Source organism: Leptidea sinapis, chromosome 4, assembly GCF_905404315.1.
Source record: "Leptidea sinapis chromosome 4, ilLepSina1.1, whole genome shotgun sequence".
Classification (NCBI taxonomy): Eukaryota; Metazoa; Arthropoda; class Insecta; order Lepidoptera; family Pieridae; genus Leptidea; species Leptidea sinapis.
The window spans coordinates 3,073,788-3,101,560 of NC_066268.1; the positions used below are offsets into that span (position 1 = coordinate 3,073,788).

A 27,773-nucleotide genomic window follows, 5' to 3' on the forward strand; every position below is an offset into this window, starting at 1 on the left:
ATTTTTTGTTTGAATTCTTTAAAAAGGTTTCTAAGTTCTAAGTTTTAGAGTTTTTAATTATGGTGCTAATAAATGATCTTTTAAAGTGCTTTGAACAAACCTCGCAGACGCGTTACCTACTCATTATATCAGAAAGTTTCAAGTAAATATCAGTTATATAGTTACTTATTTTTTTCACAAAAAATATTGCTTCTACATATAGCCATCCTTTTAAAGTTAACACTTTTCAAATTGGTGGACATACGATGGTGAAGCTATACCTTTTAATTTATATGCCCGAGTACGTACTCTGAATTAGCAGTAAGTTAGTTTTCCTTTTATAATAAAATAGAAATTAAATTTAGTTCTTTTATTAATAACAAAAATGAAACTTATTTTAAAATCACTAAAGATAGGAATACCACTCTGTTAGAAAGGAATAAGTAAGGTAAAGTTTATAGCCTTCGACCTGCCTGTAGAGCTTGACGTGAAGATGGAGCTGATTAAAAGGGAAACTGCCTGCTTCTTTCACATTGGAAATCATCCTCTGTGAACTCGGGAATATAAATACCACCCCTGATACATAAGTTATGTAAAACATAGCATGTTATAATTTATTTTATTCTGTAATTTCCTTTGTAGGAAACTTATGCAACATTAATTTTTAACCGACTTCAAAAAAGGAGGAGGTTCTCAATTCGTCGGTATGTTTTTTTAATTGTTTGTTACCTCGAAACTTTCGACTGGGTGAACCGAATTAGATAATTCTTTTTTTATTTGAAAGCTGGTGCTTCCCGTGGGGTCCCATTGTAATTTGATCCAGATCTGACAGTGGCATCCATGAGAAAACCATGAAAGTCTTAAATTTGGTATACATACGTATAGCAAAGTGGATGATAAATTTACGAATATCTCAATATCGCACCAACCGATTTTGATGATTCTTTTTTTATTGGAAAGGATATACTTCAAACTGGTGAGAGTTAGGTTAGGTTCTGATTATACATGACAAAGTAACGGAACTCTTCAATTCTTAGGAGCTAATTAACGATAGGTACTCGGCCGAATCTTTTTTATGGTATCCAGTTATATAAGTCATGTACCATAACATAGTTATGGCCAAGTAATTGTCGTAGTCGAATATGATGATCAAACTCTGGGACTCTTTGACGACTTACAGTAAGGGTGCAATCTGTGGCAGAATTTCTTACTGTCTGTAATCAAATAACGAAGCGCTAACGTTCATTGCTGCATTGAAATAGTATATTTACACATATTTAGCCAAATTGTTAGTTAGTTACTTCAAATTCACTAAAAATCATAAAATAAAAAAATGACACCGACTCCAAAAATGACAATAATCGTAACTAGAATTAAATTAATTAATAAGATTGTAAAAAAATACGCAATTATTTTATACTTTTTTAGTGCATATTATATACATATTGCTTTGAAGTCGGTTGGTTTTTTGTTAAAAATTTTAAAATTGCTGTAAGTATCATTTCCACTTATATTCTGTAATTTCCTACAAACTCTTAAGTAGGGAATTTCACTAATATTAAATTGATTGCTTCTTGTTGTTCTTCACGTAGAGCAGCCTCGATTAATAGCATTTTTGAAACCATTTCAAGCAAATTTGCAACCAAATTGCGATGTTGGAGGTTTGGGTGTAGAAATGATTATAGTCTGACTGCGATAATAAGCCTCTTTATTCTGCAATGCTACTACTTATATATTAGTTGGAGCGATGAGTGTGTGCACAGGTGTACAAAGATGAAACACACACTACACCTCCCACCTAAAAAGAAAAAAAAATATATATACTACATATATTTTTTATACATATTTGTTCAATTTATAGTATCATTCCGTAAGATATAAAATTAAGAAAATACTTCAACATAGTTACTGAAATAATTCAAATAGGTGTAAACGTACACTACTTTACAAGTAATTTTCAGTTAAGGACAAAAAAACGAATCTAAATATTTAAAGTTACAATTCCAGATGGGTAATTCTTAAACTTTAAAATTATTCATTGCTACAACTTGTTAAAGAAAACTATATGATAATCTAACCAATAACTAATTGAAACAATAAATTTACATTAAAATATTTTATAAGTTTGTTTCTTACTAACAAAAATAAAACAAAACATAATTAAACATGTAAGTAATAAATTACTGACCTTTGAAACCTTAAAAAAAACACAGCAAAATTACTCACTAAACACATGTTTCCAAAACTTTTGCTAAAAAAAATATTGACTCAAAACATCGAGATAATACTATGAATATACAAAATAAGTAAAATATTTTAAAAGTACATAGACCGTATCATTCTGATTATATAATATGTTTATTATTACATAACTGTGAACATTGCTTTCGAATAAAAAAATGCACATTTCTATTCATTGATCTAAATAGAAATTTATTATATCAAAATAGTATATGAAGAAACATAAAAAATTATATTTTAGATATAATGTACTTCACATCTTATGTAATTATTCTGATTTATTATATTTCCAGTGTATACACAAATACATATTAAAAAAAAAAACAATTTGTTAAAAAAAGCATTGCATTTCCTTCCTATATTTAAAAGAATAAAAAATGTCAAAATCGAATTCAACAAGATAGATATTTAAATAAAAATCTGTGTTATACTTCTTTGATTTGACAAAATTCAAATATTCTCATTTGTTTTCCTTTATATTTTAAATTAATGTTATTTCTCATTTACGTTTTTTTTTACTATAAAAGTTAACTACTTCTACATACATTTTCTGGTACATATTAAACTTTCTTAAATACAATTTCTTTAAATATTCAATCATAATATTATCTATACTGAACCATATACCATGAGGGGCATTTCATATTTTATATACGTCACTACCTCATATCTCTAAACATTTCTTTACATTTGACCACACTTTTATTCCTACTCTGCTCGTAATATTATTTATCTCTTCAATCATATTTATATTATCGGTACATTATACACATCACATATCACCTACTTGTTACTCATAATACTATATCGTATTCGCCCGGCGCCGGCGTACTTTAATTTTTATTTAATTATCCACTTTGGTACATCATAATAATATTTATTTATAGTCGACTGGATGGACAACTTTGTGCCATTTGGGTTGTGCGCACAACCTATTTTTTTTCTCTTTGGGGTCATATTTTAAGCCTCTGTTGGGCTCCAACTTATCTCACGGAGGAATACTTGTTCGCACCACGATCTAATGGAAGGATTTGACTCTCCATGTACCACTTTTATATAGGGTCATGATTTAAGACAACTTCAGTCTCCGACACAATCCAAAGGGGAACAATTATTACTTTACCAATACATTCCTATACTTTCTATATATAACTATCATTCCTAAAATGAATATAGGGTTAATAATACCTTCATCTCTTTTGGTTGATCAGTCCAATCGCATGTGAAATATTATAAACCATATAATCTCCTATGTTAAAAATAAAACTTTACTTCATATCAAGTCCTACATTATACATCACAAACCTATACCTATACTCCAATGCTGTACCTAATTGTTATCTAACCGTAACAAAAAGTATTTTTAATACAGCTTCATATACCCTTTCTTGTACTTTCATTTAATTACCTCTCATAATCATTTTTCAACTTATCAAATCATTTCAATAATAATATACTTTTTTAAAAACTCTCTTCAATAATCTGTTCAAGTTATATTTTTGAGATTCGGAAATTTGAAAAACAATTCTCAAACTAAATTTAGTTCCCATTAAAATTATAATTCAAACTGTAGCATAACCAGGAAACTCGTATGGGATGTTTATTCGACTCATTTTTCCGCTGCATCAATTCCGTTAATAAACATCTTGCATAATATAATATGTATAATTCCAAGTAATGTCTATCGAAATTCAATAGGAAAGTTACACTGAGGACTCATTTAGAGAAAGTACATAAAATGGATGTCAAAAATAATGAAACCGCTACAACATGAAAATGGTGTTGATTTAGTTTTAAATAGATACAAAATTATGATGTTATGTTATGAGCTAAACTGTTATACTTACATTGTTTTAGTAAAGTAGAAACTATTTTTGTAACTATATGTGTGCACAACAAGAAGTTTGTCGAGATGTAAAAGATTAAGTCGAATTATTGCATGTTGATCTATGTTTTACGGGTGAATAGCCCATTCAAATTCAAAATAGGATTTAAAATCACTTAATGAATGTCAAAGACTACCTATCCTTTTGATAATGTGAGCCTCAGACCTTAGAACATAAAAATTTAAATAGAAAGTCACCAGACTTTTTTTTCCATAAATATTTAATTTTATTAAAGAAGGTAATAGAAAAGTTAAAAAAAAAGTGTGTGTGTGTACTTTTATATACGCACGCAAAACGTTATACTTATTTACAAAACCAAAATCCTTAAAATTTTATGTAGTATGTATTTCAGAAAATATTATATTATTTTCTATAATAAACATAAGATTTAATGTTACTGGTAATAAGAAAGTGGTATTAAATAAAAGAAAATATATATAGAATTGTATAATTAATAAGTTATTCTTAAATAAAATAATACTCATTACTGCCAAATAAAACTTGTTTCACATGTAACTTAAAACGATGGATTGCTTCACTTATGAACAACATATTAATAAATCCCTATCGATATTAAGTAACTTTACGTATATCATATTGTTAAATTAGACAAGAAAGATACTATTTAATAAGAAATAAAATCTGTACTGATAAAGTAAATATAAAATAAGTAATTCCCAATCATATCATGTAATAAACCAATATCTACTAGGAACGGTTGAGTGTACCGTTTTATAAAAAAAATTAGTTATACTTAAATGCGAAAGAATAATAAAGTTAATCGTCTTTTGTTATAAAATTGAGAAAGTTATCTAATAAGATGGCTCTGGTTTTCCACGTCAATGTCAATTTTGCTTCGTCTGAGAAGTTTCCCATCTTCTAGTTATTTCTATTGCACAATTGTGGTTCTCCTTAGTAACCGATTTATAATGTATATGGTCGAACACAAAAAAGCTAAAAAGCACGCTTTATATAAATAAAGCGTGCTTTTTAGTTTTTTTAAACTATTTTTTTTTTGTACTATAAGTTTTCGAACAAAACTAAAAATGATATAACATATGAAAACAATACCGTATGTAATTTCTACATTATAGGAAAACACTTATCTGAAGGCTCTATAGGGCATTAAACGAAATTTGTTATACGTTTTGAAACTAAACAAAAATTTAGTTCTATGAAGTACATATGAAAAAAAAGACTTTTTTTTTTCAGATAATCTATACTAAATACTGATGTAGGGTTTTTAAATTAACATTACACTATCATGGTAAATAAATTAAATAATACATAAGAATTTCTGAATGTTACTCTATTTTAAATTTTATTGTCGAGCTGGTTCCGTACTAGATAGTATTGTGAATCTTAGAAGTTAATTTAAGTTTCTAGGCACTAAAGTAGCATTACTTGAAAATAATAAATTCTAATAATTTGTAAAGAAACAAGAACTTAGTTAAAGTCAAGATAATCCATATGAAACCTTACTTTATTTAGTCATATTAATATGAATCCTCTTAAACTGAATGTAGAAGATAAAGAAAAATATTTTTTTTTTTACTTTAAACGTTATTGTTAAGCCACTAGATCGAATCAAATAGAAGATCACTACAATCAATAGAATAAGTCCAAATAAAGTGAATGAATCTAAATTGTAAGAATATATTTAATAGGGTTATATCAACATAATATATTCAATACTTATGTGAATAACTGGAAACTAAGTTCTTCCGCTAAAATAAAAACCAAACATTTAAAATTAATTTATCCAATACTTATTCGTGAAATAATAATAAAGAGAGTAGAAACAAATTGTAAACTTTGTATCGTATGGATATCTAATATAAGTATCAAATTCTCGGGTCCCGGTGCGTTTTACGAAACTTCTTCGAAACGGCTAAATCGAAATATATAAAATTTTGTGTGCATATCGGGTAGGTCTGAGAATCAGTTGCATCTAATTATTGAATTTTATTTTATTACTTAACAGAATAAACTTAACAAAATAAAGTTATAAATATAGTTTAAAAAGAATTGACTATTACCTTTTTACTAAATTCTTTACAAATTTTAACTTATAAAATAATCGTCAATACAATATTTCCGGTGTGCAGGTTTCTTGTTGGTAAGTATTTTTTTTTATTTTAAATGGTTTTATTTAACTATAGACGTAAATAAACTGCGTGACTGTTCGTAATATATGTTATACAAGCTGCCTGACATATTTTTTTATAAATGTTTGTTGATTTTACTATTCTAAGCTCATTAATTCGTTCCGTTTTTGTTTTGACGTATAACCTCAAAAAATTTAATACAACTTATAAGTACACTTTGGGAAAGATGGGTACCTACTTGTGGGCAAGACGGGGGTTACCCTATCTTACCCGCTGATTTATTATTACTTTTTGGATGTAAATTTAATTCAAAATATCATTATACGTTTGTTTAATTTAAATATTGTTTTATAGAATATGGTTCGAAATTATGAAAGAAAAACTGATAGATGAGGGTAGAGTAAAGAACAAAGGAAATTAGCCATTCAAGAAGTTTTAGATGGAAAAAAAAGGTTATAAATCGGACACTTGCTGTCCGATTTATAACCGCTTGTAATGTCCATCACACAACACTCGAGCGTAAAGTTGCCTCTCACACCCAAAATTTGCAGGTAATCGAGCACGTAATACGGTGTGACAATAATATGCTTCCCACCACACACCACTCACAAACTACAGCCTGCAGATGTTGGTTTTATGCGGCCTCTGATTATCTTTTATGATCAGGCTCTAACATGATGGTTAAGATCTAATCCTGGGAAAGAAGTTTCTCTACCTCTACCAACTGCTACAACCTCACATCTAGTACAGCAAGCAACAGTAAATGATTCTTTGGATAATGGAGCATTCCATCTGGTTAGCCCGAAACAGTTAATGCCTTATCCAAGAAGCGCCGAAAAAAGACCAAGACAAGTTCGAAGAAGAGGAAAAGCAGTTATTATCACTGCTTCTCCATATAAAACAGAATTAGAAAAAAGACAAAACAGTAAGAAACCGAAACCAACTGTAACAAACAAAAAGAAAATAACAATTAAGAGATCTCAAAAAACCAAGAAAGCTGACGATGAAGGTCAGACATCAGAAGAGGAAGATACAGAATGTCTGTAGTGCCACGGCTTGTATTCCGAGTCTACTGAAGGTTAGATCACATGCCAGGCTTTCGGTAAGTGGGCGCATTGTGGCTGTGCAGGAGTGGAAGATAACGACAACGAAGCCGTCCATATCTGCCGGGTTTGTGAAGATGACGACGTTTAAATATTCTATACTCCATCTTACCTAAGAGGGTACCCCGTCTTGCCCTGTAAGTAGGGTAAGATGGGAAGACATAACTATTTTTTAAAAGTTGATATTTCTTTGAGAAGAGTTATAATTTTTTTGTTTTGACTGATTATAGTTAAAGGAAGAAAGGCTGATTATTTTCTTAATAAAAATTCCTACAATGTGCTATTAAAAACATGGGTTGCATTCATGAAATACCTTAAGGTTACCCGTCTTACCCCACCTTCCCCTATCTTTTTTTTCTTCCATTGAAAGTGCTTTATTATTATCTATTTATACTCTTATTTTAAGATTTCGTTGTACCTGATTACTGAAATAAACTCTACTTTGTCCAACCTGTTTTTTTTTTATGAAAGTCAGTTACAGTTATAATTTCAATATCTTATGAAAATATAGCTATTGAACGAGTTGCCAATTTGCCCAAGCCATATGTCTTAACAGCGAGCGTTGGTAAACGGACGACGCCGTTTGTAAACGTCAAATTATGCAATTTGCCTGCTATGTACATTAGGTCTTTACCTATGAAATTGCCATTTTGTATGAAACAATTTATACGAATTTTTCTCATGTATTTTTTATTTTAATTAATCGAAGTAAGCACCCATGCAACCCATGCATCTTTGCCAACGCAATGGCAGTTTATTGATGCCCTTCTTAAAGAAATCAGCTGGAAAAAAGTAAATTAAAAAATACTCCCGATATTGAATCTGTTTACTAATAGGTACTCTCGGGTATTGAATTTTTTTCCCGCCAAGAAGTTATCCAAATTCTGGAAAAAGTAGTAGTCTGTAGGCGCAAAGTCTGGTGAGTAGGGCGAATGACGGAGAGCTTTGGAAGCCCAGTTCTTGCAACTTGGAGACCATCTGCTGTGCAGTATGAGGTCGCGCGCAGTCGTGCAGGAGCAGCGGAGACGAGCGATTGACCAATGCTGGTTGGAGATGTGCCTGCTTCTCCATCATTGTGTTCAGTTCTTCACAGTACACATCTGCATCGGTGAGCATTACTCACCCCGTTTGGTAAGAAGCTGTGATGAATCACACCGGCGCTAGACCACCATACAGTGACCATCAGTTTTCTAGTGGTAAGATTTCGTTTAGGGCATTGTTTAGGTGCTGAACCATCCAACCAACTTGCTGAGCGCTTGCGGTTATCAAACAGAATCCATTTTTCATCGCAGGTAACAATGCGGTTTAAAGTTCCTTCATTTGTGTGTCTGTTAAGCAGTGCAAGGCATGTCTCGACGCGTACTTCGCGGTGGCGATCATCGAGTTCGTGGGGCACCCATTTGTCAAGCTTTTTTTACCTTACCAATTTGACGCAAATGGACCAATATTGTTTTGACGCTACCGTCAAAGCTGCTACTAATTCAGCCGTAGATTGTGTATCTTCAGCTTCCACAATCGGACGACCGCGAAGTTAATTTTTCAGGTCGAAATATCCAGAACGGAAGCGATCAAACCAATAACATGTGGTGTGTTGGTTTGTAGTGTTAGTTCCATAAACGTCATAGATGTTGCGTGCCGCTTTTGCCGCGTTGCTGCCACGACGGTACTTATATTCCATAATTACTCGAATTTTAACGTATCCATGATGACGAAAAAGATTGAAATGCGATGAAAATGTAACACTTATCAATAAACAATTGACTACTTTTGGTAAACAAATTCCATGTTTTTAAAATAAAATTAATTTGAAATTAGAAATCATAGCCAAACAAAAATTATTTTGATTTGAAATGGCCAGTACTGCAGAACGGCAATTTCATAGGTAAACCCCTATTATAATATGCGAAAAGACTTAATGTTAGCCACGTGACACTACGTCATCAGATTTTTTCATAGATATCGAAAGTCTATAGGCAAGGTCAGATAAATAGAAAGACGAGTTAATTTTGGATAAATCCACTTTTTACTTTTGTACTTCAACAAGTTTTCACTTTAATCTCAATACATTAAACAACATCCATCTTAACAGACGCAATCTTTATTTCGCTCGATTCCACTTATATAAAACAAAATAATATAATAATCATATAGAAATACGGAAGACATTCGATACTGCGAATTTTCATAAATAATAATAATAATATTATATATAAAAAGCATGTATTTTATATTTTAATACGGTGTGTGCTTAAGAATAGAAGTGAAAACCTCATCAATGCGAGTTTAAATCAAATCAAATCACTTTCATGTAGTTCAAGGTCATTTATGTAGGTCACGGAAGACTACTTATGAATGTCAAAAGCCTACCACCAGCTTTAATGAGAAGTGGCAAGAAACTCATTGCCACTCTTAATTAATGATACGATATAAAAAAAAACATGTTCTATAGTATAACGTTATAACATTAACATTCCCTTAGTCGAGTCGATCGTACTTTATTCACATGAGCGTTACATATCAGCGTAACAGATCAGCCTCATTCAATACCCACAAAATAAACTTCTCAGCTCATCTGATGAAGGTTTCACTTCAATAGAAAACATTTATTGTACCTACTGTGTACAAAAAATTGTAAATAACACATACAAAAATATTTTTATATAATATTGTATTACATGCAACACTACAGCCACATTGCAATCATTTATTACTAATTCAATAAAGAATAACATTTATTGTAAGACTTTCTACAAAACATAATAAAACATTAAAACTTTTAACTGTTCCATCTAAAACTTTTGTACATCTATATTTAACAGTAGCGCCATTTTTTGTTACTTCTGCGAGACGGTATGAAAATACAAGCGAAAACAGAAGACGTAGACTTTACAAAACAAACAACAATAATTAATTAATAATCCATATTATTGCATCAGCTGGCCCACAACGGACATTATCAATTTTAATTACACTAAATAATATCATAAATATGGCTAAAGAAAATTCGTCATAATAAACACAATATACCTCAGTTTTGGTAAAATGAACCTTAACTTATTTGCATAAGGCCGGTATTTCATTATAATTAATTATTGACATTATGGCTACGAGTGGAATATAATTACGTGATCTATTATATTATAATGTTTACTATAAATCTATATCTCTCTAATATAATAGTTATTTATGCACCTGTTTTGTAATAAGAGGTATTAAAACATGAATCAAAGATGACAGTTAACCTCAATTTTGAGCAATGCACGCCACACTAACACAAAGTGACATACAAATTGCGAGTGTAAGACGTAGCTTGTCACGCACACTAAAGTAATAAACCTGACCTGTTTTCATCGGTTGTCTAGCAGCTAGTGGCTCTATCTAGACCTATAAATTTGTAAGGTTAATCTATTTTACATCGGTGACAAATTTTCTTTTACCTTACCAGTGAATATTTGTTCGATTCTATAATTAAAACATAGTTTATGTCAAACTCGATTTGTAAAGGGGAATTCAAATAATTTGTATTTCACAATGACCAACGTAAAAATGTAAATAAAATAATAATATAACAATGTTCAAAATACGATCAGTTCCTCATAGTATGTTAATACAATACAAGTGTAGAATGTCATTTTCTTAAGAGTCCCGGTTTGTTTCACCAAATCACTATAAGAACGCATTTTTTAAAATTTCAATCATAAAAAAATGCAGAAAAAAAATTTTGCGGGAGTAATTTCCAATCGACATAGCAGGGCAACGGTTTCTATGCATTCAGCCAATTCAAATTTAATTACAATTTTAGGTACGTATATATTAAATAACTTATTTTGTAATAATTATGAACGATGTAATTTGTCCTTTCATAAAAAAATTTTTGCACAGAAAACGTTTGCATTTAAAACTTTCATTATTCATTTGGAGGTTGTATGCAGGAAGAAAACAAAAAGTACTAATGTGTAAAGTACACATGTAAAAGTCAACTTTTCAAACAAATGTATTAAAAAATGATGTATGTATGATATTAGTAATTTTGGCGTCCATAGACTTAGATAAAATATCTCAACTGCATTTCGTTGCGTTTGCTCAATTATAAATTTTATTATACAGAGTAAAGTTGATCAGAGTGAAACCCCTCAATAAATTTTACTAATTATCAAAACTTAACAAAGGTGTCTCATTAACCAGTGTTCAAACAATAAATTAAGTAATACTTACAGAGCAACTAATAAGGCACCCTTCGAAATTAACGTTACATAATATCTATAAAATACACTTTGTATCACATTTCTATTACATATATTATATTTTATACAAAAATAGTTTTTACGTAACATACAGATAAAGCACCTTTTCGTTTACATCTTACTTTATAAAAACGTTTAAAAAATATTTCACTTTTGTATTTACAATTGTAGAGATGGATATTAACTTGTGTAACGTCCGGCTTTGTAGGGTTTCGTGGGCATTACGTAGGGTATAAAAGAAACACTATTTTTAGCCCTAAAGTCAACGTAAGGACGGGATAACGAAGAGTCCTTTTCTACCTAAGAATTAATATCAAATTTTAGCTAATAATATACGCTTTTGAATCCATTACAAAGTATTACAAGAGATTTACGAAACTCATACATCAAAGAAATTATTTATTTTGATTTATCGATAATTTTATGAATTTGTAATCCCAGAGATTTTAGTACAGAGCCCTAAAGAAAAGAATTCGACTCGCACTTGGTAAACGGGATTTAAGAACCAAGTATAATCAAAATGTCAAATTTGTCAAATTTAAAAAACTAAATATCAAAAACTATATTATTTTAAAATTGAATTTTTATATTTAGCACAGAATCTTATGCGAGCGCGTTTAATTCAATCTTAGCTATTACGAAAATATTATAAAACCAATATATTATTTAGCTTCCTATTGGCAGTTATTTTATCGCAACTTAAGGGCCCCTATACACAAAACACCATATAACGTTAACATTTAGGAACATTGCACTAATCAATACATGTTAAAAGAACTTCGTATCAAACAAAGACTTCATGTCATTGTGCGGTTAGTAATAATTAAAATGTTTGGCCGCGTAATACAGAATGTAGACTCGATAGAGTGTTTAGTAATTGAAGGTCAAATGAAGGACCAGCGTTCCAACGGTCAGTGACCTATACGCTGAACTAATGTGATTAAAAATGTCACTTAAGACTTACATCGTCTTGAGAGTCTTTGTAATACAACTAATACAGACATACCTATACTATTAGCATCAGTACGTACAACACCATGGCTCAGTCTGTCAAGAGTGAACGACCTTAGTAACGGAGAGTAAAAAAAAAGTGTGATTATACTTATGTTACGCACGCAAGAAGTTATTCTTCTTTTGCGTGATAAAACAAAAAACCTTAAAAAAATTCATTCGTCATGCTATTTTACGTTTATAGAAAAAACAATATTGTATTAAATACTAACAATAAAAATATTCCGCAAAGTTAAATAACGTGTTACTAAATATCATTAAATTATTTTTATACAATTGGAGCGAAACTATTTTATTTAACTTGTATAAAAATTGAAATTGGTTGTGGTTCAGCAGACATATAGACAAAAGAGCCTTCGTAGCTGAAGTATGATAAAAATGGTCTAGTTGATCAACTCACGTCAGGGTGTTTTTTCAAGTATAACTTCAAACAACTTATAATATTTCATATAGCACGGTACTCATAACTGGAATACAAATATTTAATTATTATTGTTCCTCTACTTGGTTCCGCTATTCTCGCGTCGGAGTAACATAAGCTTAAGTCGTTAAGATTCGATAAGAAGAAAAATTGTTGAAACATCATTATTCTGCTAAAGTACGAAATAAAATCTGTTCACTATGTCAAAAGTTTGGAACTCGAAATAATGTTTTGTGTAAAGGACCCTTAACTATGTCACTATTTTCAAGAGCATAAGTATCAGTAGATACTAACAGACCAGTGGTTCCACATGTTTCCCGAAAATAGTAGAGGTCTGGTTGTGAAAGATTAAGAATAAATTTATCTTAAAGACTTTTTACACCGAACGTTATAATGTGACCATTACACTATGGTAACTTGAATAAAACTAAATTGACAAATTAAACAATAAACCTCTTTTACAGAGTTTAAATATATATATGTCATTACTTCTTTTGTTTACAAAAATTATAGATCGATGCTGAAAATTTTTTACTGTTAAATAAAAAAAGCTCCAATTAATATAGTTTCACATTATCTCCGTAAGATGGCGCCTCTAAGCGTTTCTCTAAAATATTTCAATTATTGAGAAAATTTAAACACATAAAATTTAGGCTATTTACGTTATGTAATCAAAATCGAATAAAAAATTACACTGAATAGAAATAATTAAAAATTTTTGAGAATTTTAGATAAGGTATTGGTCTTATGTCTCAATGTGACAAGCGCAGTAATAGTGCCGCTCAGAGTTTTTGGTTTTTCCAAGAATCCTGAGTGGCACTGCATTGTAATGGGCAGCGCGTATTAATTGCTATAAGCTAAACTATCTACTCGCCTCGTCCCTATTTTCATAAAAAAAGGTAATTTTATAGCTATCATCAAATATTTATTGCAATATATTCCTTTTTTAATATCCAATATAATTATTTGAGCACAGAATTTCATTAAGTATATAAATTAAAAATACGTTCATCATGTTTATTCGGATTTTTTTTTTCTAATAATATCAGGAATATTCTGAATACACCGTTTAGACAAAATAGGTCTTGTCATTACTGTGTAACATTGATTGATATTAAGAATTACATAATAGACGCCCTTATTGTACTACCATAAGGTTCAGTTTGTCTTAACTGTTTTGTTTCGCTTCAATTTGTATTTAAATCGGCTTCTCTCAATAAACTTTCACAGACGTACTGTTACGGAAGTATAAAATATTGTAACGAGTCTTGCCCGTTAGAAGACCCCGAAAAAGTAACAAGACATCAAATATATACTGAATTTCTTTTAAAAAGGTTATACAATATTTCTTAGATCAAGTATTGCCTAATTGACACTCGTAAAGCTTGGTATAACTTGAACCAATGTGTACTAACTTCCATACATTACTTATTTACTTAACTGCTCAATAGAAGCCATACTATTCACAACAAAATGTATATTGATACAAACAAGTACTACATGGCGACATTATCTCTGGACCTAGCTAGAACGTGGTGCCCCCTCCCCGTTCCCCTTTCACCCCCCGCGGCCGTCCTGTTGCGTCAACACGGTTTGCAGTTTCATTACCGTTAGGTACATGTTGTGATATTTTTGTGCTATCACTGCTTTGTTTTTGAATTTTTCATAGTTACGTTTTGACTTTTGTTGTTAATAGTTCTGGAGTTTCTGTTGTTCTGTGTCATAAGGCCAAAAAAATAAATACTTTTTTACTTAACCCAGATTCTTTCATTGATTTTTCATCATTATTAAAATAGCCTAAATGTAATAATATAATAATAAAAATCAGCATCACAACACCTTTACATCAATCTATAATACTGACAAAATAAATCGTAGTTTATTTATTAATAATAATATCTTAGTGATGCTTGTTTTGCGCACTGTACCAAAAAGACGATGTGACGTCATCGACATCAGGTGCAGAAATAATGTAACCGGGTAGTATAGGACAATCTGTTTAAACGTTTTATATAATGATGTGGGTACTTTTATATAATGTTTTGTGGGTAGTCACAAGTTTTCGTTTGATGACGTACAATCTAGGCGCCTAGATCCATGTCGAAGCAGTGATGTGTATGTGAGTTGGAATGGTGTGGAGCGTGGTGATGGCCCAGCAATAGTGGCAGTCCACTGTCACCTAATCCCACGCCCACACCCAATGTAGACTCTAGGAGAGACGATGAGTCTGAAACAAAAACGAAAATTACTGTTTTATTTTCTGAATTCATTATACTCCTATATATTCTAATAAAATTAATCCCATTATTTAAAAGCCTGGAAATAGAATGCAAATTACATGAATATTATAATATGCTACCAGCGGTGCAACTAACACCATCTACTTCCATATTTATGTCAGCGTGCCGTGTTAACAAACGCTACCAACTTCATGAACCTTAACCATAAGATATCCCAATTAATAATTACATTTATTTAACAACTGTTTAAATCCTATTCAACATAAGTATCGCTATGATTAGAAATAACTATAATAGCATATAATATTCAGATCTTTAGTTAACTTGATTCGTGTAAGTTAGTTGGCACTACAGCAGTGCCAACTAACAGTTGGTAGCATCATCACGGTGGAAGGTCGTGCCCTATATAAGCCAGAAATTTCTGGAAGAATCCTGCGCGGCACTGCATTGTAATGGGGAGGGCGTATCAATTACCATCAGCTTAACGTCCTTCTTGTCTTGTCTCTTATTGACATAAATAAATCTTTTTATGCCCACTTTCTGGTAGTTTATAAAATAATTTTTAGTTTTTTTTAGATTTAGCAAATTCCTTTAATTTGTCAGTATATTTATTCACCTGTGTGCACGTGTGAGAGGTCTATATGCAGCATGGCTCGGTCTGCCGCGTCCGTCACCGCAGAACTGAGCCCCAGTTGGGATGTGGGCGACGAGCACAGCATCGGATCACCTGAACAGACGAGACAAGAAAACTTTTTATATCATATATGTTATTAGATAGTCGTAAAGTTCATAATTCTTTACCATTTATGTTACCGTTCTCTTAATATAATTTATCACTTCACTCTCTCAGTAATAAGTTAGCTAGAGATAGCGGCTCCTTTGTAGGTCTTGGTATTCAATTTTACAATAAAATACCAGATAGTATACTAGGACTGACTGAGCACAAATTCAAGAAATACACATAAGTTTCTTTGAGAAAGGAGCTTATTATAGTGAATTGATTTATATGTCACTTTGAGTAGTGTGCGTGCATTGCTCAAAATAGAGGCACACTGTCCACCTCAATTTTTTTCGACGTTTTCACAGCTGTCACAGTCTATCTAGACGTATAAATGATTTAAGATAGCAGTATATGAAGTACGTTTTCTACATTTATACTATTTTTTGTGTGTAGTTTTGTTATTTTAACACTTGAAGGAGTGAAAACATAAAATGTAGAAAACAAAACTTCGCTTTTTCTCGGATAGTGGCCATTAAGGCTATGTACGAAGATATAATGAAGAAATACCTTGAGTGACAGGATTGTGCGAGTCATCATCCATAAGATCTTCTATTTGTGCCAGGTTGAGTACTGCGTCGCTGTCTTCACCGCTGAGCAGACCCGGGCTCGGAGACAGTCGCATCTACAACAAAAACCATCAAGTACTACCCGGTCACATTATCTGTGGACCTGACGTCGATGACGTCACATACTCGCTTTGATACGGTGTGCGAAACAAGAATCACGAGGATATTATTATTAATAAATAAACAATTTATTTTATCAGTATTATAGATTAATGTAAAGGTGTTGTGATGCTGATTATTATTATTACAATGATACAAAATCAATGAAATAATCTGGATTAAAAAAAAAGTATTTATTTTTCTGTTAGTATTATTATAGCGACACAGAACAACAGAAATTACAGAACTATTAACAACAAAAGTCAAACCATAACAATGAAAACTTGATAAATAAAGCAGGTGATAGCACGAAAATTTCTCATGTACCTAACAGGAATGAGTCTGCAAACCGTACTGACGCAATAGAACGAGCGTAAGAGGGGTGAAAGGGGAACGGGAGGGATCATTAATTATGTGTAAAAGAAAATTAGATAAGAAATTAAGTAACCTTGGAGGTATCTACTTATATTTAGTTTTATATTGTCAGGGTTGTATTTCAATGATGATTATTTCATGTTTTATCCAAGTTTTTTTTTTGGGTCGTAATACGGTTTTTAAATTATTGCCAATAAACTCTTTCCAAAACATTAAAGTGTTTTCGAAACATGCTATTTAAATTGATGGTAGGAAAACTTGTAACAGATAAGAGTTAAATTGTTTTTTAACACCGGCAGATCTTTAGAACGGTGTCATTGAATGGGTGAAAGTAAAAAATGAGGTATCACTGAGCAGGAAGCACGACGGGATAACATTTAATTAACATTTGTCGCTAGCTTACCTTGACGTGTTTGTGGTCGAACAGATGCTCGGCGAGCGGCTCGAGACACAGGTCCGGCTCCAGACAGCCCAGCGACAGCGGCTCCGAGCGGCTCAGCGGCGAGCACGAGCCCAGCTTCAGGCCGTCTGTCAACAACACAGTGCTGTCATGTTATACTCGCCGGGACTGAGGTTATTGTTCAATTTATCCCGATCCGGTATAGCTCTAACAGTATCTAAAACCGGTACGACTAGCTAACTTTTTTTTTTCAAGAAATAAAGCATATTCGGGTCTGTGAAGAATATTAAACAGTATTTTAGAAAAATTAACAGTATTTTATTTATTTATTGTTTCAATAACATATATTTTTTGAACTTCTCGTACAACTTACTAATTTAATCTTGTTTAAAAACTTCATACGCCTCACCACAATTCTAACTAAAATTAAAATAAATGAGGTAATTCACGGTCCACGTAAAAAAAGGTTATATGTCCTGAGAATGAGAACGAGAACGCACTCGCACATACACTCGCATGTCTGTCACTGACAGTCTTGAATATTTGACATTGACAGATTCGTTCAGAAACTCGGTGTGATTTGTTTGTGGCTTCGCTCACGCTGTGCCGCAGTGAGCGCCCTCTGACTAAATAAAACAAAGTGTGAGCGAGTAAGTATAACACATAATGTGTTTGCATGCTGAAAACAGTATTTTGTATACATTATTTTTGTTCAACAGTAAAAAGTATAATTTAGTGAAAAACAGCATAATACTGTTGAAAACAGTATAGTTGGCAACCCTAGGTACGACCTCTATATCTATAGGTTTTTGGTGCTTGTTGGAGCGTTGCTGACCTTATAAGGCAATAAATACGCGTATTCGCTACATGACGTCAATTCGAAAACGGAAAACACATTTGTACGTGACAGGCGAGGATCGATTTAATCGAGGATCGGAGCGCAGTATTAAGAGTGTACGTTTCTACGTTTGCAGTTATACCTAAAGATCTAAATCAAAAGTGTGATCATACCGTATAGCCATTCGTATATTAAAATTCAAATATTTTTATTTAAAATAGGATTTAAAATCACTTATAGAACGTCAAAAACTGCAGAGTCCGTAAACATACCTAATGCATCAAGCGGTGATAACGTGTCCTGTCCCTGCCCCGTTCCGCCCCGCATCAGGTCCGGTGCCGGTTCGCTGACGTCCATCATGGGAGGCTCTGCTTTAGGTACTATTGTCTCCTAGCGATTTTAAAAATACATCGTTTTAAATATCTACCATGTTTTAATGTAGAATTTATTGTGTCGAAACCATAGACTAGAATATAATAGACGACCTTACAGTCTGATTGTGCGTGACAAATTTGTAAATGTGTGCGTTAGGTAGTGGTTTAATATTCAAAATAGGAGCTAATGTCAAACGTGGCTGACTGTTTACAACTTTCTATTCCGCTGTGTCTCTGTTAAAGATGTTTTTCTCTCTCGCACGTTTTGTTCGTCTATACGCTAGTATACTGAAAATCTATGGTCTAAACAAAGAAGTTTATAAATAAAAAAAATCACATACCAGATAGATCTCTTATGCAAGCTAGAGAGCAAAGTAAAATATCATTGAATAATCGTAACAGAAAAGAGAGCAGAAAAGAAAGAAAAAAATACATGCGAAAACTTATGTGTTGAAGTTCCTTTATGTATCAACATACTACATAATATAGATGGAAAGTTACAATACTCTGCACAAATCATTAGGCCGTTAGGAGTAATTTGGCCAACGAGAAGAGATACAAAAGGTCAATCACCTATAACAACTAAGAAACTGACAAATAGTTGTTCTGTTTTAAATGTTTCAACTTTCGTTGGGTAAAGTAAAATTATTGGTCAAGAGACTTTTTTTTATGAAAAAAAGTCTCTTGACCAATTTAACTTGACTTAAAATAAATTGACTTAATTAATTGATGAGACTTAATATCTTAACATTATTAATTAATAAGACTTAATATATCAGGTCTGATAGTGATGAGTTGCGATGCCGTGATTAAAAAATTGTTTTTGACTGCCAAGAGAGAATCAATAAAAACCGAGAAAACTAAAATCTTTCAGATCTATACTAATTAATGGAGAGCCGGCATTTTTTAGAACTACTGAACCGATCGCAATAATAATTGTACCATAAGATGCAGCGTGTTTCGGAGAAGGTTTCAGTATATGATATGTTGGTGGTTACTTATCCGAACACACTTTTCATATATTATATTTTTTTTGAGTAAGCAATACAAATAATTCAGTCGAGCAAGTGAGATGAGCGCTAGCCGGGTCAGCTAGTAATATTACTTACCGTGTGTGTCCTGGCAGGCGAGGCGTACGGTTCCGCGTTACTTTTGACCCCAGAGTCCGTTGATCTCGGAGACGACCAGCCGTTCACACTCATTGGTTGGTTTGTACTATGCTGAAATCGTCATTATTATAATAATCGTAAACTTTTTGATTTTTCTACTTATTAAGTACAGTGTCTGAATATCATATTGTAATCATCAGATTTCTTTATCTTCGATTTGTTTATAATAATCTAGTTATTAAGGTAGTTACTGTAAAAAAATGATCTTTCAATATCTACTCAGTAAACGGTACCTATACGAAAATCAAAACTGTACAAAACAAAAAACAAGAGCATCCGTTCGTTTCAAAAAATAAATAGTTTTGTTAAAAATACTATCTATCGATATATATAAATACTTTTCCTTCTATTTTGCATATTAATTACGCAACGCATGGTTACCACACGGATCCATGGATGACACACTAAACGCGGGGGCGGAAGTGGGAAGCAGGGAGGACACGTTATAAGGTGCGTTATTGAAGTTAAGTACCCAATTTTACTAAATTAACTCGGAAATCGGATTTTAGAACTCTCCTTAAATATCGTTATCTAACTTAGATCTAGTATAATAGTTCTTCGTATAACATTAATCACTCTATGAAAATTTAATATACTTTCACAAAAATCGTAGTAAACATCACGCTAAGGAATTGATTTTACTAGTAGTAGTAGGTAGGCTAAGTGATGTACATTATAATACTATCACTCACTGATGCTGTACAACTGAAAAGCAGATTATGTAAACCATACATAATTTATGCGTCTAGAAAGATCTTCTTAATGTTAGGCATCGCATGACAATAGGCCAGGCTTATTACTTTAGTGTACATGACAAGCTACGTCTTACATTCGCGATTCTTAAGTCTGATAGTTTTAGTGCGCAAAGTTGCTGGAAATAGAGGCTAGCAGTCCATCTCTATATTTCTGACGTTTTTCCATTTTCTTTATTTGATTGTAACTATTGTCAGTTTGTTTTGTCAATCGATACATACATGTGTAGTCCGCGCGGGCGACGCGTAGGGCTCCGAGGCGGTCGTTTCCACACCGGAGTCGTCCGCGTGCGGTGACGACCAGCCATCGCTTGACACTGGCAGCCCGTGCACACGCGCTAGTCGCTCTAATTCCTGAAACAATTAGGCCTTCTATTTGTCTAACGAGTATACTTAATAGAAAATTGTGTAAGTTAAGTTATATGCAGGGAGTGTGAAGAAAGAAAAATAAATTATTTGGAAAGTATACTACGAAAGAACGAATAGATACAAACGATTGATGCTTGTGAAGCCAGGTCGAAGAATTAGTTTTATAGTTAATAAATCAATGTATTTGTTGGATGTAATTACTAATTATTATGACTGTAATAACGATCATTATGTTCACGAAGCATCCTTAAACAAATGATATAAATTAATCTATAATCTAATATATAAAATTCTCGTGTCCTGGTGTTTGTTACCAAACTCCTCCGAAACGGCTAAACCAATTTGTTTGAAAATTTGTGTGTATATCGGGTAGATCTGAGAATCGGCATCATCAACATCTATTTTTCATATCTCTAAATGTTGCCATAACCCACGCCTAAATATTTTTTTTTTGACTATTTTTATTTTGTTATGATTCAGCATTAAAATACATACAACTTCAAACTTTCGCCCTTCTACGATCTAAAACTATTTTTGTATAGCGATTTTTGTATTATTGTGTTCCATGCACAGACCCATAATAGAGTTGCAAGATTGAATCGAATACAATAATTGTAGAACGATAAAATTTATGTACGATATATTTGTAGGTCTCAAAAATCGGTCGTCATCTATTTTTTATACCCCAATGCCAATGAAGGGGAGCATATTGTATATTAACAAAACACATAAAGTTCGATATATAGATAAAAGAGAGAGAACAAGAGTAAGTAATGTTACACATGTCAAACGGAGTTGGACGTGACACACCCTTTGGGGTATAGAGAAATGGAGCAAATAAATCACAGACTGGTATACCGGAAACCAAAAAAAAAACGGGTGGATAATACAGAGGTCAGACGAACTAACGACGAAGAGCAGACAAGACATGGTCTAGGATAGCTAAAGATAGAAAAGAGTGGAAGATGTTGGAAGAGACCTTTGTCAATAGACAAACAGATAGTGATAGATATATAGTGTGTATTGATAGGGTTTAAGTCGGTATTTACCCGCTTGGGTTGTTTGGTTGTAGACGAAGCTATCCCGCTCAAAGTCACGCGTGGCGAGTGTATGTACCTGCTATTACATTTGGCTTGGCACCGACTTCAAACCTATCAATAGGTAACACGTACAAATAGTATTTTATTAATATTAAACGTATTAGATTTGCATAAGAAGTGTATTAAATTAAATCTCTATAAAGTTATTTCATACTTTTGATTTATTGAAGTCGGTTTTTTTAAACGTAGTTTTTTTTACTTTTTAATGTCATTAATCAGGTAAACTATAAGATTTCGTTGCTTTTTCTTGTTACATTACATAGTAATTTGTTTAAGTATCTATGGGTAGGCCTCCGAAAGGTTCCGCGTGCCTTAAACAATATCCCCGTTCATGTGAGACACTGAAATATCGTAAAGAACGTTTGTTAGCTATGAATGACAGGTATGAGCCACTTATCGGCAAACGGGTTAATACTAATAGAATATAAATAAACTAAATGAAAACTCCCAAAAAAGCAGTCCATAACATAAAATATTCATAAAATAACAACTACTGGGCCAAACTATAACAAATTCTTATGGGACCAAATGGCAAATATTTCGCATCAAACTAAAGAAGAATCACGAAAATCAGATCATAAATCTCAGATGTAGGTACAAACATAAAAACCAATCGAATTTAGAACCTCCTCCTTTTCGAAGTCGGTTAAAAATGCACAACATTCAGACTTAGTAAGGAAAATTCTCGATATGCAATCATAGTGCTCCTTACTTAGATAATTTATAAGTCTAGATAGCGTGCTGCTAGATAACCGATGAAAACAGGCCAGGCTTTTTTCTTTAGTGTGCGTGACAAGCTACGTCTTACACTCGCGATGTATACGTCACTGTCAACTTCAATTTTTTTGACGTTTTCACAGCTGTCACAGTCTGCCTAGTCGTAATAAACGATCTAAGGCTCATAATATGTTTGTTTCATAAAGAACATCCACCAACCTGTATTCTTAACATCAACTTTCTATTATGTAACTCTATCTGCTTCCTCCTCTGTTCGCTCTGTTTGAGCCTGTTCACCTCGTCCCGCAAGCACTTGATGTAGTCCACGCTACTCTTGAGTATAGTGCCCTTGTTCGGTCTGACATCTCTTATCACCTCGTAGAAGGGATCGTTGGTCTTCGGTAGAAGAGTCCCGAGCTCCTTTATCCTGTCATTGATATTGAAGCGACGCCGACGTTCGACTGGAAATAACAGTTTGTTTTGTTATATTGAGCTTTATTTATTCCAACTGCTACAATTAATCATATCAGTGAAATGAAACCTCTTTCTGCCGTGAAACAGTAATGTGTGAGCATTATTGTGTTTCGGTCTGAAGGGCGCCGTAGCAAGTGGAATTACTGGGCAAATAAGACTTAACATCGCATGTCTAAAGGTGACGAGCGCAATTGGAGTGCCTCTCATCATTTTTGGATTTATCAACAATCCTGAGCGGCACTGCATTGTAATGGGCAGGGCGTATCAGTTACCATCAGCTGAACGTCCTGCTCGTCTCGTCCCTTACTGTCAAAAATCAACCTATTATTTTCATATTAAAATGTTACTCTATTAAATTTAATGCATATTGCGTCATTAAAGTTACACTATAAAATTATAAATTAATAATGTATCGTCTTGACATCTAGTCATGACGTCACAGTGCCCTTATTCGTGTGACATTAAGTGCTATATAAAGAATGCACAGCACAACGGGAACACAAGTTCCAATCGGCTATCGGTCCCCGGGTGTACTCGTAGTGCTGCTTCCTGAAGAACAGTTGTTTAACCCATGACCAAACGAGAGACATTACAAATAGTCTTATCTTAATCTTAATATATTATATAAATCTCGTGTCACAATGTTTGTCCTCAATGGACTCCTAAACTAATGAACGGATTTTAATGGTGTGCAGGAGTGATACTTCATGGAGTGCAGTTTGGTCCAACTTGAGAGATAGGGTAGTTTTTATTTCGATTTGGGACCCATAAATATTTTTATTTTCAATATTTGTTTTGTATGGACATATTTTCTATGAGAGAATTTAGTGACGCACGGTTTGACAGTTCCGCTGTGAAACAATTTCATTCTAACAACAGGGAGCATATTTACGAAATAATTTTTGATGTTTAGAAATATAAAACAGTTATTTTTTTACTATCTACAGAACAACGTCTGTCGGGGCAGCTAGTATATTATATAAATTACGTGACACGTTGTTTGCCCTCAATGGACTCCCAAACTAATGAACTGATTTTAATGGGGATTACTTCATGGAGTGCAGTTTGGTCCAACTTGAGAGATAGGATAGTTTTTATTTCGATTTGGGACCCATAATTATTTTCAATATTTGCTTTCTATGGACATACTTTCTATGAGGGAATTTGGTGACGCACGGTCATTTTTTACGAAATAATTTTTGATGTTTTGAAATATTATTGGCAAATTCCTATAAAACAGTATTTTTTTTATCATCTACAGAACAACGTCTGTCGGGTCAGCTTGTCTAATATAAAACATAAGGTTGTTGTCTAAATTAAATACTTTGAAATATTTACATTATGGCTAAAGAATTCTTTTAAACCTGCTGAATAAATTGATTAAAGTTTTTGGCATCTCTCTAATATTCTTTGAAAGATAGTTCAAGACATAACACCCGCATTAATTTGGTGAAGTGTTGACAATGGGGCATCAATAAACGGACCGCTTAAGCCTTCGTAATAATACAGAGTTTTCCTTTGCTGGTTTTAAAAGTTTACCATGCCTTATAACTCATTTCTCATACATAGAGGCTAGTAAGCGTTAGAAGACGATACATTTTCAAAGGGAGAAGGATACAACGCGGAAATAGCTTACATTTTCTTTACATTTCTTCTATGCGCCAGTGATTACCAGCGTCTATGGTGATACTTTACAATACCTATTGTCGGTATAGCATTTGATAAGGTCTAACACAACGGCTTTACATAATGAAAGCTTGGCGGAGCGTACATACTGTAACCGCGTCGAGGGCACGCTCTCTACGGCACGACCCAGGCCAGGAGTTCCTCAGGGCTCAGTTCTCACCCCGACACTCTTCTTTTTTTTCGAGTGATCTGCCCATCGCTCAGAAGCGGCGGAAAAACTTGCTTAACACATCTCCGTTCTAACTTGGAGACTAATTTACAAAATGGCGTATTGAAGTTAACTTCTCGAAAGAGTAACGAACACTTTCAACTGCAGCGGTACTCAGGTAGGACGCAACATCTAGCGCATTTCATTACTTTTTCTCTTAAAAAATAGCTCCCAGTACAAATAAAAAACCTGCAACCCGATTGATAAGCTGACGTGTGTCCAATACACTGTGAAAATTATCTCCATATCCAAAAGCATAAAGTAAACGTTATCTTTTTTTTCTAATTTTCTTTTTAAAGTATAGTTCATATTGCGTTTGTATGTTCCACAATAATAATTAGTGGACTTATTTCCAATGAAAGTACAAGATAATTCGTACGTGTAATAAAAGTCGTCATAAGAAAGAAATATTTAATCTTTAAAATTTATTTCACATTTTAATCGTAATTGCAATTAAACACAGCATATATCGTAATTTGTGTCGAGATATAAATCTTATTCTGTGACGAATAACGGATTTTTCAATACTCTATCTTCTATATTGTGATAAGAGATAAATTAATAGCACGCAACGTTACATAAATATTTTATAACAGTTTTCTATTAAAAACTATACAATCTAATCACTAAAATATGATTTAAGATTAGAATTTATGTAAATTACGGATTAGAGTTGTGATTTTTATCATATTAAGGAAGTGAAAATTTTATGATGAGATGCCAAATAGGAGATGATCTTTGTTGTAATACGTCATAAAATAATCGCGGGGCGAATCGCAATGTGCTACTCTGTGACTTAAAGACTGAATGACACAGAATAAAGGGTGCTATTAGCAAATAATTTTCACTTAGTGTGTAACTAAGAATTATTAATATAAACTAGTCGGTGTCACCCAAGGTAGGTTTGTAACTACACACATAGTAATAGGTGAGATGTGCTTGTGTCGCACGCGCGACGTGGGGAGGCGAGAGCGCTGCCACGGCGGGAGGACACCGATTACAAAAATAACAATAATCGTAACAAGAATTCGGATTCATCAATTAGATTTTAAAATACTCAATTATTTTTATAATTTTTAGTACATATTGTAATAGTGTTTTTGAATTCGGTTGTTATTTTGTTAAATTTTTTTCTTCAACAGGTGTATAAATAAAACTTCGTGATTATTGCTTTTTGTACTGTCACTGGCTGACTGGCTGCCCGATAACAAAATTTAGAACACGGAACCGAAACACTTACTCATATTATGATTATCTTTCTTCTGTCTGTCTTTGGCTAGAGCGTGCATGTCAGCGTCGGATAGCAGGGCGCAGTCTCCGGCTACGGAACTGGCCGCGGAAGCCGGTTCTGATGAGGACAGGGGACCAGCCCCGCTGTCTAAGGACAGAATGTCCTCCAGGAACTCATCTGCCTGTAACATACAAAGTTGATAAGGACACGGATCCAAGGCTGCTCTTGAAATTAAATGCTTTATTCATTCAGGCACAATTTGTACGCTTATGAAAGTCACTTTTGATGTCATCAGTTCAAGAGACCAAAAGGCCTTGTTGCCAAAGAAGTTTTATCATTGCTTTACAGTTTTCATATTATTCACACATTTTATCGTCTAATATATAGAACTGAACTTTATAATTAGCTTTCTTCATTAAAATTTCCTGGATATGAAGCATTAATTTATATAACGGAAGTTTAATTACATGATGTTTATTATATATTTCGATACCTCAGTTCCATAGAGTAGTCAGGAAAGGGTTCCAAAAGAAACTAATTCGAGTTGTTACTGTATGAAACGATAATATTCTAGACATATGAAGAAATATTGGAAGTAACAACTGAACTGCATTCACTGTTCAACTTGCGTGTGTGTGTCTCAAACATTATATATTATCTCAACTATTTCAGACTTGTTACACTTTGTAACTGAGGTATCGATATGTGTATATTTCCGCATGAATGAGTGACCATGCTAATTATAGTGCTAATTTATACTATGGAGATAATGTCAAACGCGGCTGAGTTTTTACGGCTCGTCAATCAAAATCGGTTAAAGTAATAAAGTCACTTTTAATATTGTTGTATCGGAGATATTCTACTTTATCGCACGCTTTGTTTGTCTATACGCTAGTATATTGTAAATCTATGATCTTAACGTGTGTTAGGACGCATTTGTAATATTTATATTTTTTATCTCTTCCTATATTGCTCAGTTCTTGTGATGTGTTTGTTATGTTTCCTTGTAATAATAAATAAACCTTAGATAATTTATACATCTAGATAGAGCCTCTTGCTGTTACGCAACGCATGACAACAGGCCAGGTTTATTAATTTAGTGCGCAAGACAGCTACGTCTTACACTCGCGATACTTCCGTCACTTTGTGTGCGTGCGTTTACTGAAAATAGGGGGTCAGTGTTCGCCGCTTTTTTTTCAACGTTTATTTGCAGCTGTCACGATCAATGCAGACGTATAAATTGTCAAAGATCTTAACTTTACAAGTGTTACTAAGGCGATGATCACTTAACTTAAAAAATCTCTAAATTGTTTTTTCCTGAAAAGGTTACTGTTTTCGTCAAGAGGTAGGTACGTAATCGTTAAAACAGTTATTTTTCCCGGAGTTTCAACGTGCGGTTGT

At 32.9% G+C, this 27,773-nt stretch overlaps 1 protein-coding gene across 6 annotated transcripts in view; it reads right to left on the minus strand.

The window, feature by feature from the left end:
* Positions 1 to 14,543: 14,543 nt before the first annotated feature.
* LOC126979715 (transcription factor EC) overlaps positions 14,544 to 27,773 on the minus strand; it is a 131,463-nt gene continuing 118,233 nt past the window's right edge. For all 6 annotated transcript variants that reach the window (XM_050829189.1, XM_050829195.1, XM_050829193.1 and 3 more), the window contains 9 exons: positions 26,382 to 26,553; positions 22,993 to 23,234; positions 20,810 to 20,941; positions 19,776 to 19,886; positions 18,565 to 18,682; positions 17,458 to 17,582; positions 16,522 to 16,636; positions 15,850 to 15,960; positions 14,544 to 15,220 (listed from right to left, as the gene is read on the minus strand). In XM_050829189.1, coding sequence (XP_050685146.1) covers positions 15,075 to 15,220; positions 15,850 to 15,960; positions 16,522 to 16,636; positions 17,458 to 17,582; positions 18,565 to 18,682; positions 19,776 to 19,886; positions 20,810 to 20,941; positions 22,993 to 23,234; positions 26,382 to 26,553 — 1,272 coding nt within the window. In that variant the 3' untranslated portion in view covers positions 14,544 to 15,074. The remainder of the gene's footprint in view (positions 15,221 to 15,849; positions 15,961 to 16,521; positions 16,637 to 17,457; positions 17,583 to 18,564; positions 18,683 to 19,775; positions 19,887 to 20,809; positions 20,942 to 22,992; positions 23,235 to 26,381; positions 26,554 to 27,773) is intronic.